Source organism: Euleptes europaea, chromosome 11 (assembly GCF_029931775.1).
Source record: "Euleptes europaea isolate rEulEur1 chromosome 11, rEulEur1.hap1, whole genome shotgun sequence".
NCBI classification, from domain to species: Eukaryota; Metazoa; Chordata; class Lepidosauria; order Squamata; family Sphaerodactylidae; genus Euleptes; species Euleptes europaea.
Window position 1 is genome coordinate 21473186 of NC_079322.1, and position 17169 is coordinate 21490354.

Sequence of the window (17169 nt, forward strand, 5' to 3'; positions counted from 1 at the left end):
CACCAGGTCATTATTACTGATGAAAGTGGATGTAATGGTATCTCTGGGGAAGCCATGTGGTATCTGCTGTCTCCCCTCTCCCAATTTTTTTTGGCAGGGTCATTACAGCCTTAAAACAGTCTGGCACCAACTGTCTATTATTATTATTATTAATTATTTATTATCGTCATCCACTCATGTTGGCACGTCTTGTAAAAATTTATTACATTAAAAACCCCCCGAATAAAAGGCACCCTGTTATTAATCTCAAAGTCATTGCCAGAAGATTCCGGGAAATGTCATGGTGGCTTCATTAATAAATTGCGGAGATCACGTGTCAGCCCTTTATGCTAAGGCTTTCCTTCAGATTTAGTTATTTGCTGGAGCAATTTATATGCCATCCCTCGCCTGAGTGCTCCTGGGGCAGCACACAACATAAAATAGGTAGGAAAATGTTAAAACCACATCAAAGCAGTACAACCCATTCAGATTATCTTAAAAACACCCCGACCTGTTCAGCCCAGTCCAATGCATATATAGAAAGCAGCTCTCTTAAACATCAGTAGGACAAATGGAATGTGAGGAATAGGACAGGGAAAAGTGAAAGGTGGTATGTAAATTAAATTGGCAAAACAGCAATCAGTAAATCAGAGACAACTGAACCTTACATTAACCATATTTAACAAAGTCCCAGTAAACAAAAGCGTTTTCACCTCTTGCCAGAAACTCCGTATAGTTTATTTGAGGCATATCATCTTCCTGGTAAAAACGAATAAAATGCCCTAAGCCCCACACACACCCATAAAGAATAATTACCCTAAAAGCAATCCTATATACCGCTCTGAGAATCTTGGTTGCGAGTGCCATATAGGGAAATATAAGAATCTCTTAAAGGAAAGCTGGCGAAGATTAAAATAGCAATGGCATCTGTTAGCCAGAGAGAAATTCCTTTATACATACAGGTTAACGGCAAAAAGGAGGCAGGCCAGTTTCCCCAGGAAGGCAGGCTCCATACGGAGAGAGCCTCCTCTGAGACAGCCCTGCCGTGCGTCCTCAACAGCCGGAGCAGACGACGGAAGCCGAAGTGGGCTGGCATTCGCTGGTCTAAGTATGGCTGGCAGATGCTCAGGGCCTGCCTGCTGCAGTTGCTTTCATCTCCCACAAGCTTCACCTACTTCTTAAGTTGATTCCAAGCCTTTCTAACGAATCACGTCTTCTCACTTGGCTGTCTAAATGTACTAGGTAGACACAGAGATGAGGAGGGGCCGTGGCTCAGTGGCAGAGCATCTACTTGGCACACGGAAGTGCCAGGTTCAGTCCCTGGCATCTCCAATTGAAAGGATCAGGTAGGAGGTGATGTGAAAGACCTCAGCCTGAGATCCTGAAGAGATGCTGCCAGTCTGAGTAGACAATACTGACCCTGAGGCTCTGATGGTCTGATTCAGAACAAGGCAGGTTCATGTGTTCATGTGAGATCATCTGTCATGTTTTTCCTGTTCTTCCTCTGGGGAGCTCAGTGTGCTTTGTAGGTAGGGTTGCCAATCTCCAGGTGGTGGCTGGAGATCTCCCGCTATTACAACTGATCTCCAGGCGACAGAGATCAGTTCCCCTGGAGAAAATGGCCGCTTTGGCAATTGGACTCTATGGCATTGAAGTCCCTCCCCTCCCCAAACCCCACTCTCTTCAGGCTCCACCAGAAATCTCCAGGTATTTCCCAACCCGCAGGTGGCAACCCTTCATGTTATCTTCATAACAATCCTGTGAGGTAGGCCTGATTAAGAGTGAATGACCCAAGATCATTCATTGAGCTTCATGGCTAAGTGGGGGTTTGAGCCTGAGTCTCCTATGACACATTAACTACGGCACCCTGCTGGATGTTGGCCTACTTATCAAGTGGCAGCACTCTAGCAAACCTCTACTTGTCTGAGGTTTGGCTTTGAACTCCGGGCTTCAGTGGCTATCCAATCTTCTGGAGTTGTTTGGGCATTCAGGAAATTTTCCTCTGTACTGACTGTGAAGCGCAGAAATCAATGTTTACAAATCGAGCCAGCGTGGTGTAGCGGTTAAGAGCGGTGGAGAACTGGGTTCAATTCTCCACTCCTCCACTTGGAGCCTGCTGGGTGACCTTGGGCTAGTCACAGTTCTCTCTGAACTCTGTCAGCCCCAACTACCTCACAAGGTGTCTGTTGTGGGGAGAGGAAGGGAAGGGGATTGTAAGCCAGTTTGATACTCCTTAAAAAGGTAGAGGAAGTTGGCATATAAAAACCAACTCTTCTTCTTCTTCTTGCTGCTGCTTCCATTAGATTGCAGCCTGACTAAAAGAGCCACTGGAGGGAAAGTAAAGGGCCTGTTCTATCTCTATTAATTTTCTTACTTATTTTTTTCCGCTGCATCTGTTTCTTTCTTTTTCTCCAAGGAGCTCAGGGCAGCATTCATGCAGGCTGTTCTATTTTAAGTCTTCTAACAAGGAACTCTGCGAGGTAGGTCGGACTTGAGCAGGAGTGAGTAATGCACGGGTGGCGATTGTTGAGCAGCGGTTCAGATCCTCAGCCCAACACCTCCTAGCCTTCTTAAGTGCAGGGGGGGGGGGATCGCCAGTGCTTTTTGACAGTTACATGGACAGTCGCTGCATGCCCCACCACTGCATTTCTCATTCATTCGTTCATTCATTCATTCATTCATTCATTCGTTCATTCATTCAAATTTCTATCCTGCTTTTATCTTCAGCAGGAGGCCCAAAGCAGCTTTGTACAGCCTTCTTGCCTCCTCCCTTTTATCCTTGTACAACAATCCTGTGAGGTAGGCTAGGCCGAGAGAGAAAGAGAGACTAGCAATGTCTCCCAGCAATGTCTCCCAGCAAGCCTCCATGGCAGAGGATTCGAACTCACCCACCCCCTAATCCTAGTTTCACACTCTAGCCCAGAGGTGCTGAATTCATTTGTTATGAGGGCTGGATATGACATAAATGTCACTTGGTTGGGCTGGACCATGTGTACCATTAACATTTAATGCCAGATAAAGGAGATACAAACTTTATAGAAGACACAGGCAAAGCCAATTAATTATATTAATTTTCCTTTATTTTTTACTTAAAATATAGACATGCTTAAAAGAATAACACTTGTACAGTATTTTATTTAACTGTCTTTGATAATGGACACCTCTTGAGTGGGCTCAGCAGCCCAGATCAGGAGGGTGTGTGTGTGTGGCTGGCTCGCGGGCCAGATAAGAGCTCTCAAGGGGCCAGATCTCGCCCCCAGGCCTTATGTTTGACACCCCTGCTCTAACCACTATACCACATTTGTTCTGGGAGTGGCAACATTATTTCATAGGGTAGATTCTGAGTCCCTCGTACACTTCCTAAGAACAGTGTATCACGCCAAATTACTTTTGTATAGGGAATGTCCCCTTTCCCTGCAAAACAAAAAGTTGTGAGATGCAATTTGAGAACTTTGTCCCTGAGGATTTGTGGAAGTCCTTGTTTGTAGTTAGAAATGTGAAGGGGCAAAGTTGAAGAAATGAGCTTGAATGAATGAAGGGAGGCCGCAGAAAAGTTTTCCTCTGAATAACCCTTCAATGTAAATATTAGTCATGCCACAATGGACATTTTGCTGCTAAGTGCCTTTAGTGGTTCTGCAACTCGGGCTGCAGAAGGATGTGTTCTTCGGGGCCTGCCCCGCTTCACAAAGACGCAATACACAAACAACGAACTGAAGTACATTGTGTAACAATAGTGAAGCAGAGGATGATGCAAGGTCATAGCTGGCGCCAGCCTTGTTCTTTCTGCTCCTGGCTGCTTTGTTCTTGTCCCTTCCCTACCTTCTCCCAGTTATTGGCTCTGAGAAAATACAAAGCTTGTTAAAGAGAACTCTGATTTAGCACCAGAATGGGGGGGGGGGGGGCACAGCATGAGAAATGAGACTGCTCCTAAAGAAGTGCCCAACCCTGACTTTGAATTGATGTACAGAAGCAGAAAAAGAAGAATTGGTTTTTATATGCAGACTTTCTCTACCACTTAAGGGAGACTCAAACCGGCTTACAGTCACCTTCCCTCCCCCTCCCCACAACAGACACCCTGTGAGGTAGGTGGGGCTGAGAGAGCTCTAACAGAGCTGTAACTTGCCCAAGGTCACCCAGCTGGCTTCGTGTGGAGTGGGGAAACGAATCCAGTTCACCAGATTAGCCTCCGCCGCTCATGTGGAGGAGTGGGGAATCAAACCCGGGTCTCCAGATCAGAGTCCACTACTCCAAACCACCGCTCTTAACCACTACACCACAGCTACTTCAGAAAACAACAATTCTGTATTTACCTAATTTATACCCCACCTTTCTCCCCTAGTGGCTTTAGTCATTTTCCTCTTCTCCATTGTATCCTCACAACAACCCTGTGAGGTAGATGAGGCTGAAACAGAGTCTGCACCAAGGTCCCCCCCACCCCAGCAAGCTTCCATGGTAGAGTGGGGATTTGAGCCTGGATCATTCTGGCCTGACGCTCTAACCACTATACCACGTTAGCTCTTTTGTATTCTTTTTAAAAAATATATATTTATTATTTTGTATTCTTTTTGCTTATGGTGTTCTTTTGAGAGTGCAAAGCGACTTGCCTCCGTTTGAATTAACTTTAACTCTGCAAGGAAGTTCAGTGTTAACACGACACTGCAGATGGTGGGGACAGAGCTGCTGCTTGCCTAAAGGGATCCAGTGGGTTGGATCCTGTGATCCATCACCTGGGAACATTCAAACATACAATGCCCTGAAGCTGCAGGCTGTGGTAGTGTACCCCAGATACAGCTTTACTGTTTTAGTCTAACTTTATCGCCCTATTTATTATTTTTTGAGGGAGAGGTGGATGGGATGGATCCTGTGAGGATTTCCCAGTGATCATTTATCCTCTGAGTGTGATGCTGCAACTAATCACTGAACATTCCCTGGACAAGTAGATTCTTGGCCTATTTTGATGCAAGTCAGTGTCTTTCTACATTTGTCTCTCTTTTTATAAAAACGTGTCCCCTGGTCCAGCCGCTCTCCTAGGCTCTCCTAGGGTGTTACCTCAGCAATGCTTCCCTTGCTATTTAGAAAGAGGCGTAGCTATTTAAAAAACCAAACCTAGGTGAATTTCGTATTTCGTAGACCTTCCAAACAAATTATTCCCAATAAGTTTAAGGGCATTGCTTTTGTAAAATTGCATGGTTCCTGGAGCTATGTATGATTTTATTTAATTACAAGGTGACTTGTTTGCATTTTGGGAAACAGAGCCTCTGTATTGCCTAATGCTTCAGTCATAACTCAGCTCTGGGGATTTATTCATGGTTCCAAAAAAGACAGTGAACTTTCAGAAGCGTGTTTTAAATTCTTTCAGTTTCTTCCATTTCCAAAAAGCATGTGCTAAATTCTTTCAGCTTTCCCCCTAGTTCTTTATATGGCAATTCTGGGAATTAATCATCAGTCTCATGCTGTGCTTCTTACTGGGGAGGAAATTCTGAATTATGTGATCTACTTAGTGCTGAGATAATAGGGTAAATAGTTCTATGTTAAATCCTACTTCACAATAGCCATTCAGGTAGAGTCAAGCTCATTGCCTGTTTTAAGAGCTAGGCATTAAGTTCTTTTGAAGGCTAAGATGTAGATTTAGATTTTTTTAAAAATTTGATAGTTTATGTTTGAAGCTGGAGGATAGGGGATTGCTCACTTGGATCAGAACCTCTGCCTCCCATTTTGCTTCTAGAGGAGGGATGACCTTGGCCTTTGAATCAATTCATATCCTCTCACCCCCCTGTTCCAATCAAGCTGCGCTGAGAAAATTCTGCTCACTTATAAGGAAAAGTAACAATGAGTCTCCGGTGGTATTCTGTGTCTGCTTTTATTGGATTGCTCTTTCATGTCCATTGTGGAAAGGCAAATAGACCGCTACCTCTCAGAGTGAATAGCAGTCTTTTAGGACACACATTCATTGTTCGGCTTGTCTCCCTGTTCACCCCCATCGGTGATTATCTGAGCTCCTTCCTGGTCTCTATGTCTGAAGCATTTAGTGCTCAGCTGTGCCAAATTTATTATAGGTCCAGGTGCTGCAGATCTCTTTGTGTGTGTTTGCTGCAACAGAATAACACGATTACCCCACCTTTTCATATTATCTGACGCTTGTCTTGCTATACAATAAACCGTAGCAATCCATAAAAGAATCTGATAATTCTGTCCCAGTACCACTGTTCGGGGATGGGTGGGGGACAAAAGAGCAGTCCCCAAGAATACAACTTGGAAGGCTTTAAGAGGGGAGTGGACATGTTCATGGAGGACAGGGCTATTCATTGGTACTAGTAAAAATGGATACTAGTCATGATGCATGTCTATTCTCTCCAGGATTAGAGGAGCATGCCTATTATATTGGGCGCTGTGGAACACAGGCAGGATAATGCTGCTGCAATCGTCTTGTTTGTGGGCTTCCTAGAGGCCCCTGGTTGGCTACTGTGTGAACAGACTGCTGGACTTGATGGACCTTGGTCTGATCCAGCATGGCCTTTCTTATGTTCTTATGTAATACAGATATTGGCCGTGTCTTTTCTGGAGTATAGTGTGATCTCTCAGATGTCTCTGATGTAGGCTTATAGAGGAGGCAACTTCCTCAGTAAAGCTCAACCATGAATAATAGTAATCTGAGAAATGAAAGATGTGATTTGACATCCTATACTAAAATAGCTGTCATGTACTATTTGTGTGTCCGCATTCTTTGCTTTGCAATCCAAATACCACCCACCAGCCATATTTGTTGTGCCATGGGGGGGGGGGTGGAGGCTTAAGTAACATCTGGGTTTTGCAGCCTGTCCGGTACTGCACTAACAAGACCATTTTTGAGCACGAAGCTGGTGCACTGCATTTAGCTTGGTGAGTCCTAGGTTGTGCAGGTCTGATTTTTTTTTTTAAGGAAATAGCATATTTTGATAGCCCTGCAATTTGACTGGCCCCCAAAAAATATGTTGGGTAATTTTGGGGTAGCAGAAGAGAAGGTTTGTATTTCATATTGCATACTTGAGGTGGAGAGAAGGAGAGTTCTGTTGTCCCACGTCCAATTGGTGCATGGCCCAGCCAAAGGACTAGGAGCATTCCATTCTTCTGCTGTGTTGAAGCTAAAGAGATGTAGGCTGGGTTAGTGCCTCCACAGCAGACCACTGGAAGCCTCATGGAAGCTACTCTGAGCACTCAGAAGGTGGAACAACCTACAAGTATAGTAAAGCCAGTGTGGTGTAGTGGGTAGAGTGTTGGTCTAGGAACTGGGAGACCCAGGTTAAAATCCCCAGTCTGCCATTGAAGCTTGTTGGGTGATGTTGGGCCAGTCAAGCATGCTCAGTTTAACCTACCTCACTGGGTTGTTGCAAGGATGAAATGGAGAAGAGGAGAATCATGTGAGACTCTTTGGGTCCTCGCTGGGGAATAAAGTGGGGTATAAATGTGTAAATAAATGAGTGTGCTTGTGGCTACCAGTGGGGCCTCTGTCTAAGTCCACTTGTTTGAGGATTTGGTGGGATTGGACAGACTGCAGCCACTGTGCAGTCTCCATGTGGTGGGCAGGATGTTGTCACAAATGGCACTTCAGCATTAGTTCTGCCTCAAAACAAGAGAGCCAGCGTGGTGTAGTTGTTAAGAGTGGTGGACTCTAATTTGGACAGCCGGGTTTCATTCCCCGCTCTTCCACTTGAGTGGTGGACTTTAATCCGGTGTTGATTCCCCGCTCCTCCACGTGAAGCCTGCTGGGTGACCTTGGGCTAGTCACAGTTCTCAGAGAACTCTCTCAGCCCCCCCCTCCTCACAAGGTATCTGTTGTGGGGAAGGGAAGGAGATTGTAAGCCCTTTTAAAGGTAGAGAAAAGCGGGGTATGAAAACCAACTCTTCTTCCTCTTGTGGCACTGCCTTTTTCCACGAGCAGTTCAAAAACTGTGGATTTTGTCACCTTGTTTTTGTTTTAAGAAGCATTGAAATAGCGTGCTTTTTAAAAATGACATCTGCAGCAAAGCAGATTGTGGAACTGAGTGGGAGATTACCATAATGAAGAACAACCATTCTCCGTTCTCCTTGACACTGGGCAAATAGTTACAATTGGACTAGAAAGCTTGCTGTATTTTGAAATGGCTTGTGGACTAGGGCATGGTTTCTCAACAAGGGGGGAAATTCCCCCCGGAGAGGAATTTTAGGGTTCCAGGGGGCGAATTGGGAACACTATTCAGCAAAATGTGATGTCCTATAGATTATGTACAATCTGTAAAATTGTAGTGTTTTTTTGTTTTGTTTTGTTTTTTTGAGTTAGACTATCTGGGGAAGGGGGAATTATATTCTGAACAATGGTGAAAGGGGGAATGGAGCAAAAAGTTGAGAATCACTGGACTTTTATCACCTGTTAGTTGATTAAAAGGGGCTGCTTGTTCTTCTTCCCATGTCAATTAAAGTGCGTCCGATTGCATTTAGTTCTAAAGCAGAAAGATATGTTTTTCCTAATTTTTCTACCTCAGGGAGTAGCGGAGTTGGTGCTCAGAAAGGATTTTAGATGTATAGTTCCCAACAGGGGAAGAGAATAGCTATCCCGGCTGCAAACCCCAGCTGTCCTTTACACAGACAGTGACCATTTTGTTGGCATTAGGGGCTGAATATTGTATGTGTGGTGTGTTGTAGTAACACTTGTGTTACACTTTTGATCTTCGCTACTCGCAAGTTATGTAATTCTGAGGGAACCCACTGGATGGAAGATGCTGGAGAAGCTTTCCTGGAGTAGTCTCAGCTTGTTTTTCTTACAGTTGTTTGTGCCTTGCCCATGCGATGTAAAAAACAAAAAAGCCCTACAAAACAAGAGAGGCATTTTGTTATGAGAGGGTAATGTACAGGCAGATGAAGAGGATCTCATTACTTTCTTGACCTCATGTTTTTGTTAACTTTCAAGGGCTCTTTCACTCAAGGGATCAAGTATCTGTAACGTGCTCGGCAGTCCCTAAAAGATAATATCACGTTATGCGTCTCCAAAGAGCTGTGCCAATTTATTTCAGTTGCCGCTAACTAAAAGTGATGGTGGCTGATTCCTCCACCTTGAAAGGGCAGGCTTTTGTTTTGACATTGCCCTTGTCTGTTTGAAGTAAGAGTCTACATGAATTTAGCTTCAGAACCAGGACACCATGTAGATCATCAGACTCTGAAACCAACTTCCTGCTTTCCCTGACCGTCCTTGTCTCTCTGGTCTCTTTGGCTTCTGGCAGTACATTTTCACTTCTTTCCCTAGTACCCCCTGAATGCATCGCTCAGGATCAATTTAGTGAGATGGCACTGGAAGGAAGACTAGGCCTCATCCTGTAGTAATGTTAGGGTTGCCAACCTCCAGGTGGTAAATGGAGATCACCTGCCGTTACAACTGATCTCCAGCTGATAGAGAGCAGTTCACCTGGAGAAAATGGCCATTGAACTCTATGGCATTGAAGTCCCTCCTCTCCCCAAACCCCGGCCTCCTCAAGCTCCGCCCCAAAAATCTCCAGGTATTTCCCAACCTGGCACTGTCAATCCTAAGTAATGTGTTCCTGAGAAAGACCATTGTCCCCAGCAGGATCAGCTCCCCCCCCCCTCACACCGCAGCATTTTGAAAAGTAAAAATCCAGGCTCTAAAATCATGACATGGTCCTGTGGAGGACTCAGGGACATGGTATCATCTAGTATGGCTCATAGTCAAGCTTCTGCAGTCTTCAGGCCATCTCTGTTTTCCAGAGTGCACCAAGACATGTAAATAGACCATCCCATGATTGGTCAGGATTTATATTAACCGTTTGCAGTGCGTATAGGGTTGCCAACCTCTAGGTGGGGCCTGGGGATCTTCCAGAATTACAGCTCATCTCCAGACTACAGAGATCAGTTCCCCTGGAGAAAATGGATGCTTTGTAGGGTGGACTCTATGGCATTGTATCCCATTCAGGTCCCTGTCTTCCCCAGGCTCCATTCCCAAATCTCCAGGAGTTTCCCAAGCTAGATCTGGCAACCCTACCTCCCAGCCCCCGCTGGTGACCATAGGGGACCTGGCAACCTTCATCACATAGGGTTTTACAATTAGGAATAACGAAAGGAGGCCCCATGAGGACTCCCAAGGTGAGGAGAAATCACATTCTCCATTCCTTCAGTGGTTCCATTTCCACACCCTTTGGCAGCTCTCTTTCTGCTTCGCAGCTGCCCTCAGCTCCACTTCCCCGCTCTGCTGGCTTTGGTTCCATCTCCTTGCCCTCACCCACCTCCCACCTGATTTTTCTTCCTCCCCTTGCAGCCCCTATAGCCTTTTCCCCCCCTTTCCCCCACCTTATCTCTGTCAGTTACTGCCACAACATTTGCTCCAACACTTCAAAATGCTACTGAACTTCAGGGTTATTTTTGCAATTCCAGTGCTAATCTCTCTTTTACTGTTGGTTCAGATTTTTAAAACCTTTTTTGGGGGGTGTTATGTTTCCGAAACCAGATTTCTCTGCATATGTGGGCAGTGCATTTGCAGAAACATATATCCTAGCCATGGCTGGACACATTGTGCAGATGATTTTACCCTCATGGAGCATTCCTTGGCTATTAGATATAATTTCCCCACTCTTCTCTGTGCAGGAAACTGTGCCAATGTTTTTGCCATGCCATGATTTAAAAATGTGATAGGGACAGATCAAATTATTCTAGGGGCTGAAATGAGCCATTGGGCTGCTTGTTTACCACCCTGACCCTAGAGGGTTGCCAGGAGCTACAGTTGCCAGAAAAGCTATTTTAATTTCTCCCTTTTCATGCAGCCATTTTTAAGGCATAATGGAGCCCTATTCCATTTTGAAAGGGCAACTCTAAACCAGTGGTTCCACAAACTCAACCCCAGCACCCCCTACCCTATCCTATAAAAAGCATTATTCAAAATAGGGGGTTTGCATGACTCACTTAAAGAAGATAATAACAATACAATTTCAAAACAGTAACAATTAATTGCACATCTATTCAAAATCAAATTAAAACTTTTTAGTTGAAATTTATTCAACAAAACTGATGAACATGATCCAGTGATACCAGCTCTTGAAAGTCAGGGAAAAAAAATCTGATAGTTTCCACCAAATTTGCCAGCATGGTGCCATAGCTTGATCACTTGTAAATTAGTGAGCACAGTTGAAAGGGCCCACCTCTAGCGCCCCCTGCTGCCCCCTTGCCTCTTAGTGCCCCCCTAGGTAATCCCCCCCCAGGGGGTGGCACTGCCCACTTTGGGAACCACTGCTCTAAACCTACCCTCAGTTTATAATTGCGGCAATGAAAATAACTGCTGCTCTGGATCTTTTCTGGTTGTGTACATCAAGCCTTCCAGGTGGTTCCTGTAGCTCATTCCTAAGACAGCAATTCAAGGGAACAACTCGGGGTTATTGTGCCAATAATTCAAGCCATGTTCCTGCCCAAAGATGTATGTCAGGAGCCCCAGATGTTTCCTAACAGAGTTGCATCCTACTGACGTTTATCTGAAGGATATTTTTACTTTGGCTTTCTAGATGGGTATAATCACTGGCTGGTGAGCTTTGGAGAGTTACAATGTAATGTTGGAATTAAGAGGTTCTGCTCTAGGTGGATTTATGCAAACAGGTAAACTTGATCATAGAACAGTTCACCCCCCCCCAATGCCAAAATGATCACAGTCACAAACTCAGCCTTTGTTAAGCAGAACAGACCAGACTTGTTTGTTTCCTGGTGTCCGCTGCAGTCAAACTATCTCATCGCTGTCACAATCTCTCATTTTCTTTCAGACAAATGGTTCTTGGTTTTGTGTGTGTTTGTTTTTGTATTTTCCTCCTAGGGACGCATGTGTGTGTTTGCGGCGGTGTTCAGAATATTGTGACATCTCTAGACGAGACAGTATTCCTTCTATTTTCGGGACCGTCAACCCAACAAAAATTAACTTTAGCTAGACCATATGTTGCCATGCAGACTTGCTGCACTGCAGATCTGTGGTGAAGTGGAGAGTGTGTTCTGTTGAAATTCGTATGGCCTTTTAGTGGATAATTTGAGATGGCAGAAGACATGTGTATGCATCTATATATTTGGAAGAAAGCTGCGCTGTGGTACAGGGGTGATAGTTATGCTGCATTCTGTATTCAAAACGCACAGTTTGGTCGTGATGCATGCATAGTGGTTGTTGGGAAGCATGAAAGACAGCTTAAAAGATGAAATTGTTTACAAATTGCTTCATTCTGGAAAATGTTTATGCTGGTATCTGAGGTTTTAGCTTTTGTCTGCCAAGGAGGTTAGAGAGGACGGGCTGATTGCCAGGGCATAATTCATTACAGCATTATCATTATGATTAACAAAGATACTTTTTACAGAACAATTGTAGCATCAAGTGTATGCATTTGTGGAATTGGTGAGTACAACAACAGTTATTGGCATTAAGGGAGAGCCTGTGGCTCAGTGGTAGATCACCTGCTTTACATACAGAAGGTCCCAGGTTCAATCTCTAGTATCTGTAGTTAAAGGATCAAGTAGTAGATAAGAACATAAGAAGAGCCATGCTGGATCAGACCAAGGCCCATCAAGTCCAGCAGTCTGTTCACACAGTGGCCAACCAGGGGCCTCTTGGAAGCACAAACAAAACAACTGCAGTAGCATTATCCTGCCTGTGTTCCACAGCGCCCGATATAATAGGCCTGCTCCTCTGATCCTGGAGAGAATCGGTATGCATCATGACTAGTATTCATTTTGACTAGTAGCCATGAATAGGCCTCTTCTCCATGAATATGTCCACTCCCTTCTTAAAGCCTTCCAAGTTGGCAGCCATCACCATATCCTGGGGCATGCCTATGATATTAGGTGCTTTGAAACACAGGCAGGATGCTGCTGCTGCAGTCGTCTTGTTTGTGAGCTTCCTAGAGGCACCTGGTTGGCCACTGTGTGAACACACAGCTGGATTTGGTGGGCCTTGGTCTGATCCAACATGGCTTTTCTTATGTTCTGATCTTCTTATGAACGTAGGAAATAAGAAAATGGCTTGGTTAAGGCAACTGTAAATTCATGGGCTGAGCTGAGATTAGAACCATGTACTGTCAGCATCGTGGATTTTTAAATCAGTGTACACCAACTTTATTTATCCGTAGATAAAGATGCAAGAATAACTACCTTGTTTTATTTAACTGAAAAGTGCTTGGTTTTGTTTTGGGTATGTGTACTACAGCCAATGGTGTGATGGTCTCATACAAAGAATTTTCCTTTTCCTTTTTTATTTTCAGAAAAAGCCATTGTCTGCAATAATAAAGGAAGTCTGTGATGGGTAAGTTCTTCTTGTTGTGCTTTCTTTCGATTCTCGAAATAAATAGCTTTGAAATAAGTTTTTCCCCCTTGTGGGTTTATTTAAATCTCTGCCAAGAGGCTGATCATCAAATCTGCTTCGTCTTTACAAGCTGAAGTATAAACCTAGACTGAGGCAAAGGACTATAATTTATGTTCTACTGGGAACGTTAAAAGACTCGGAGTATAGTCTCTGGTTTTATTTCATCCATTTTGTGGATGGAAATGGGGGAAGGATGAGCTTCTAATAGGACAAGGTGGCCCTTAGAGCCAATTCCCACAGCCATGAGCTGTGTGGTACCACTGGGGAAAGTCTTGGAAAAAACTTGAGTGGTGTTGGCTCCCAGCCAGTGGCTGGCTGCTATGTACGTTGTTTCACCCGTATCTTTCGGTACTTGTTGGCATATGTTAAAAATGTGAGATGTAGTGTGACATGAATCTGGTATATGATGGTGGGTGGCCACTTTTCTGGAAATGTTTATGCACTGGATTTCTACGGGGCTTTCATATGCTCAGTGGCTGCTTGAATCAATAGATCAAACTTCACATGAGCGGCATAGGCTAATCTGGTGAACTGGATTTGTTTCCCCTCTCCTACACATGACGCCAGCTGGGTTACCTTGGGCTAGCTCTCTCAGCTCCACCTACCTCACAGGGTGTCTGTTGTGGGGAGGGGAAGGGAAGGTGATTGTAAGCCAGTTTTACTCTTCCTTAAGTGATAGAGAAAGTCAGCATATAAAAACCAACTCTCCTCCTCCTTGACTTAAAAAAGGTGGGCTATAAATAAAGAAGAACGTCTAATTTGTGTATTGGCCCCTTCATGTGGACTACTCAGTTAATTTTAGATTGCAGTCTTCCATGTGCATTTTACTGATAAAACTTCTTTGTGTATTTTAAGGTGGTCTCTTCCAAATCATGAGTATTATGCACTGCAGCATGCCGATAGTTCCAATTTCTATATCACCGAAAAGGTAAGAGTCGTTATTTCTACACAAAGCATGCTGTTTGCTTATTTGTTTTAAAAGCACTTTTCCAGCTGACAATCCAGTTTCGGAGCTAATGTAGGGGAAAATTGCATTATTATCTTCATTTTCTCACCGCTTAGACCCAAGTGGGTAGTAATGGATTCGCTGTGCCTCATCCCCTTGGTATGAACTCTGTCTGGTTGCAGCGTGATAGTACGGCTCGGCGACTTGAAGTCGAATTGGTGTACTGGAGATCTTTCTAGCCAGGATCTTAATTGGGCAAGCGTTGTCCACATGCTGGCAAAAATTGGTTGCTATTAAGCATTGTGTAATTGTGGGGAATCTTTTGTGCAGTTTTTTTAAACACTTTCAGTACAGCCGTTATAATTGGGGGCTAAAGGGCATTTTTTAGTTTACATCACTCAGTTCGGAATAAATCTTAATGCATCAAACGGGGAGGCTGGTTCTTTGAAAATGCTCAAAACATCATGCTTTGTTTACATGACAATATTTGTGTTCCAGTGACATTTTTAAAATGTGTGTATAGTTTTTTTTAAAATCATTTCTTTATTTACTTCATTTTATTTCTGCCTTTTCTCCCCATGTGGGGAACCATAGTGGCTTAAACCAGTCTCTTTCCTCCCATTTATCCTCACAACAGCCCTGTAAGGTAGGTTAGGCTGAGAGTGTGTGACTAGCTCAAGGTCATCCAGCAGGCTTCCATGGCAGAGTGGGGATTCAAACCTGGGTCTCCCAGATCCTAGTCTAACACTTTAACCACTGTACTACAGCGGCTCCTTATTTCCAGCTATAAGAACTAGCTCAGATGGACCGGGCATAGATGGATTTGAAAGGGAGATTGGACAGATTTACAAAGGGTTAGGTCTGTTGGCTGGCTATTAGCCATGATAGCCAAATTGGGACCTCTGGGTTTAGAGGGAAAACACATCTGATTATCAAATTCTGTGGGGAGTAGTCAGCAAGTGAGGCTTCTTGCTCAGCTGGCCTTGCTTACGAGCTTCCCTGTGGCATCTGACTAGCCTCTCGTGGACTGGATGGACCATTGGTCTGATCCAGAGTAAGAAGATCCTTGCCAGATCTGGCCAGCGGTTCGTCTAGTGTTTCACATAGTGTTAATCTGGAGAGTGAACAACAGGGCATAGAGGCCAAGACCCGTCCTCTGATGTGGCTTCCTAGCACTGGTGTTCAGAGATTTACTATATTTAAGTGTGGAGGTTCCCTTTTAGTCACTGTTGTTCCGCTGTCGTCTCTACTCCTTATTGCTCATGACCTTGGGAAAGGCGGCGCAGCCCACTTGGTGTTGTTCCTGGTGTATTCCCAGAGTTCTCAAAAGTGGGAATCAGGCCACCCAGAGAGAGGCTCGGGTTGCTTGAGATATCAAGGACCTTTCTGAGGATTAATCTACACAAGCAGCAGACTGTATGGTATCTGTTAAAAAGAACATACGAAAAGCCATGCTGGATCAGACCAAGGCCCATCAAGTCGAGCAGTCTGTTCACACAGTGGCCAACCAGGTGCCTATAGGAAGCCCACAAGCAAGACGATGACTGCAGCAGCATTATCCTGCCTGTGTTCCATAGCACCTAATAAAATAGGCATGCTCCTCTGCTCCTGGAGAGAATAGGTATGCATCCTGACTAGTATCCGTTTTGACTAGAAACCGTGGATACCCCTATCCTCCATGAACATGCCCACTCCCCACTTAAAGCCTTCCAAGTTGGCAGCCATCACCACATCCTGGGTCAGGGAGTTCCACACTTTAACTATGTGTTGTGTGAAGAAATACTTCCTTTTATCTGTTTTGAATCTCTCACCGGCTTCAGATTGTAGGGATGTTTGTGTATGGTTGGTAGTGGTGGTAGATGCATGTTTGCTCTCCCCCCCCCCCCCACAATAATCGTGCATACAGAAAATGGTCACGAGAAGCTGACAGCTAGGCTCTGGTCCTTTCTTTTTGTCCTCCAAACTTGACTCAGCTATAACCGAAAATCACGTTTTTTGCTACTTTGTAAGTGAGCTTTGAAGACGCGTCAGGCTGTCCTCTCTCCTTCCTTCATGAACAGAGATGCCGCTGCATCCAAACTCCCAAAATATGGTTTTGTCCTTCCTCTGTAAACCAGGACTCCAAAAAGTGGTTTGATCTTTGCCTGCAAATCAGAGTTCCAAACTAAGAGCCAACCCAATTTTGTTGCGTTGGGTGTAATGACAGGTTTTGATTTGCTGTAAACCCCGAAATAGTGACAGCTGTTGCTAGGCATGAGGGGAGAAAGGACAGGGTCATGGAGACTGCACCAGTAAACATGACGCTTCTTGAAGGCTTGCTCACGGATTGGCGAATCCTGCTCTGATGTCATGACTAATCAAAGTTTGAGTATTTCTGTGTGCAGTGGGTCCCACCCGCTCGCTTTTCCTCATGGCCGCATATTCAAGGAGGCAAGTTTCCAGCACCCTTCTCCCTGTAGTGCTCAGTGGTACATTCCAGGGGCAGTTTCACCATATAATCCGGTGTTGCTACAGGTGACCTTTAAACCTTTCTGGGGTCGAGTGTAACCTGGAGAGGGAAGGGAGCATATGTGAAAGTCCCAATGCTGTCAGTAAGGTTGCCAGGTCCCTCTTCGCCCCTGGCGGGAGGTTTTGGGGGCAGATCCTGAGGAGGGCGGGGTTTGGGGAGGGACTTCAATGCCATAGAGTCCAATTGCCAAAGCAGCCATTTTCTCCAGGTTAACTCTGTCGGCTGGAGATCAGTTGGAATAGCAGGAGATCTCCAGCTAGTACCTGGAGGTTGGCAACCCTAGCTGTCAGCCTATTTTTTTGCACTGCAAATTATTGCAAGCCAGGTTTAGATAAGTCATTTTTGCAAGGGTTTTGTTTTTGGTTTTTTGGCATTTGTTCATGATCAGGATGT

At 44.7% G+C, this 17169-nt stretch overlaps 1 protein-coding gene across 1 annotated transcript in view; it reads left to right on the forward strand.

Moving 5' to 3' along the window:
- Positions 1–17169, forward strand: part of ELMO1 (engulfment and cell motility 1) — a 344558-nt gene that overhangs the window by 2671 nt on the left and 324718 nt on the right. Inside the window, exons 2-3 of the mRNA XM_056857534.1 lie at positions 13221–13261; positions 14177–14249. Coding sequence (XP_056713512.1) covers positions 13221–13261; positions 14177–14249 — 114 coding nt within the window. The remainder of the gene's footprint in view (positions 1–13220; positions 13262–14176; positions 14250–17169) is intronic.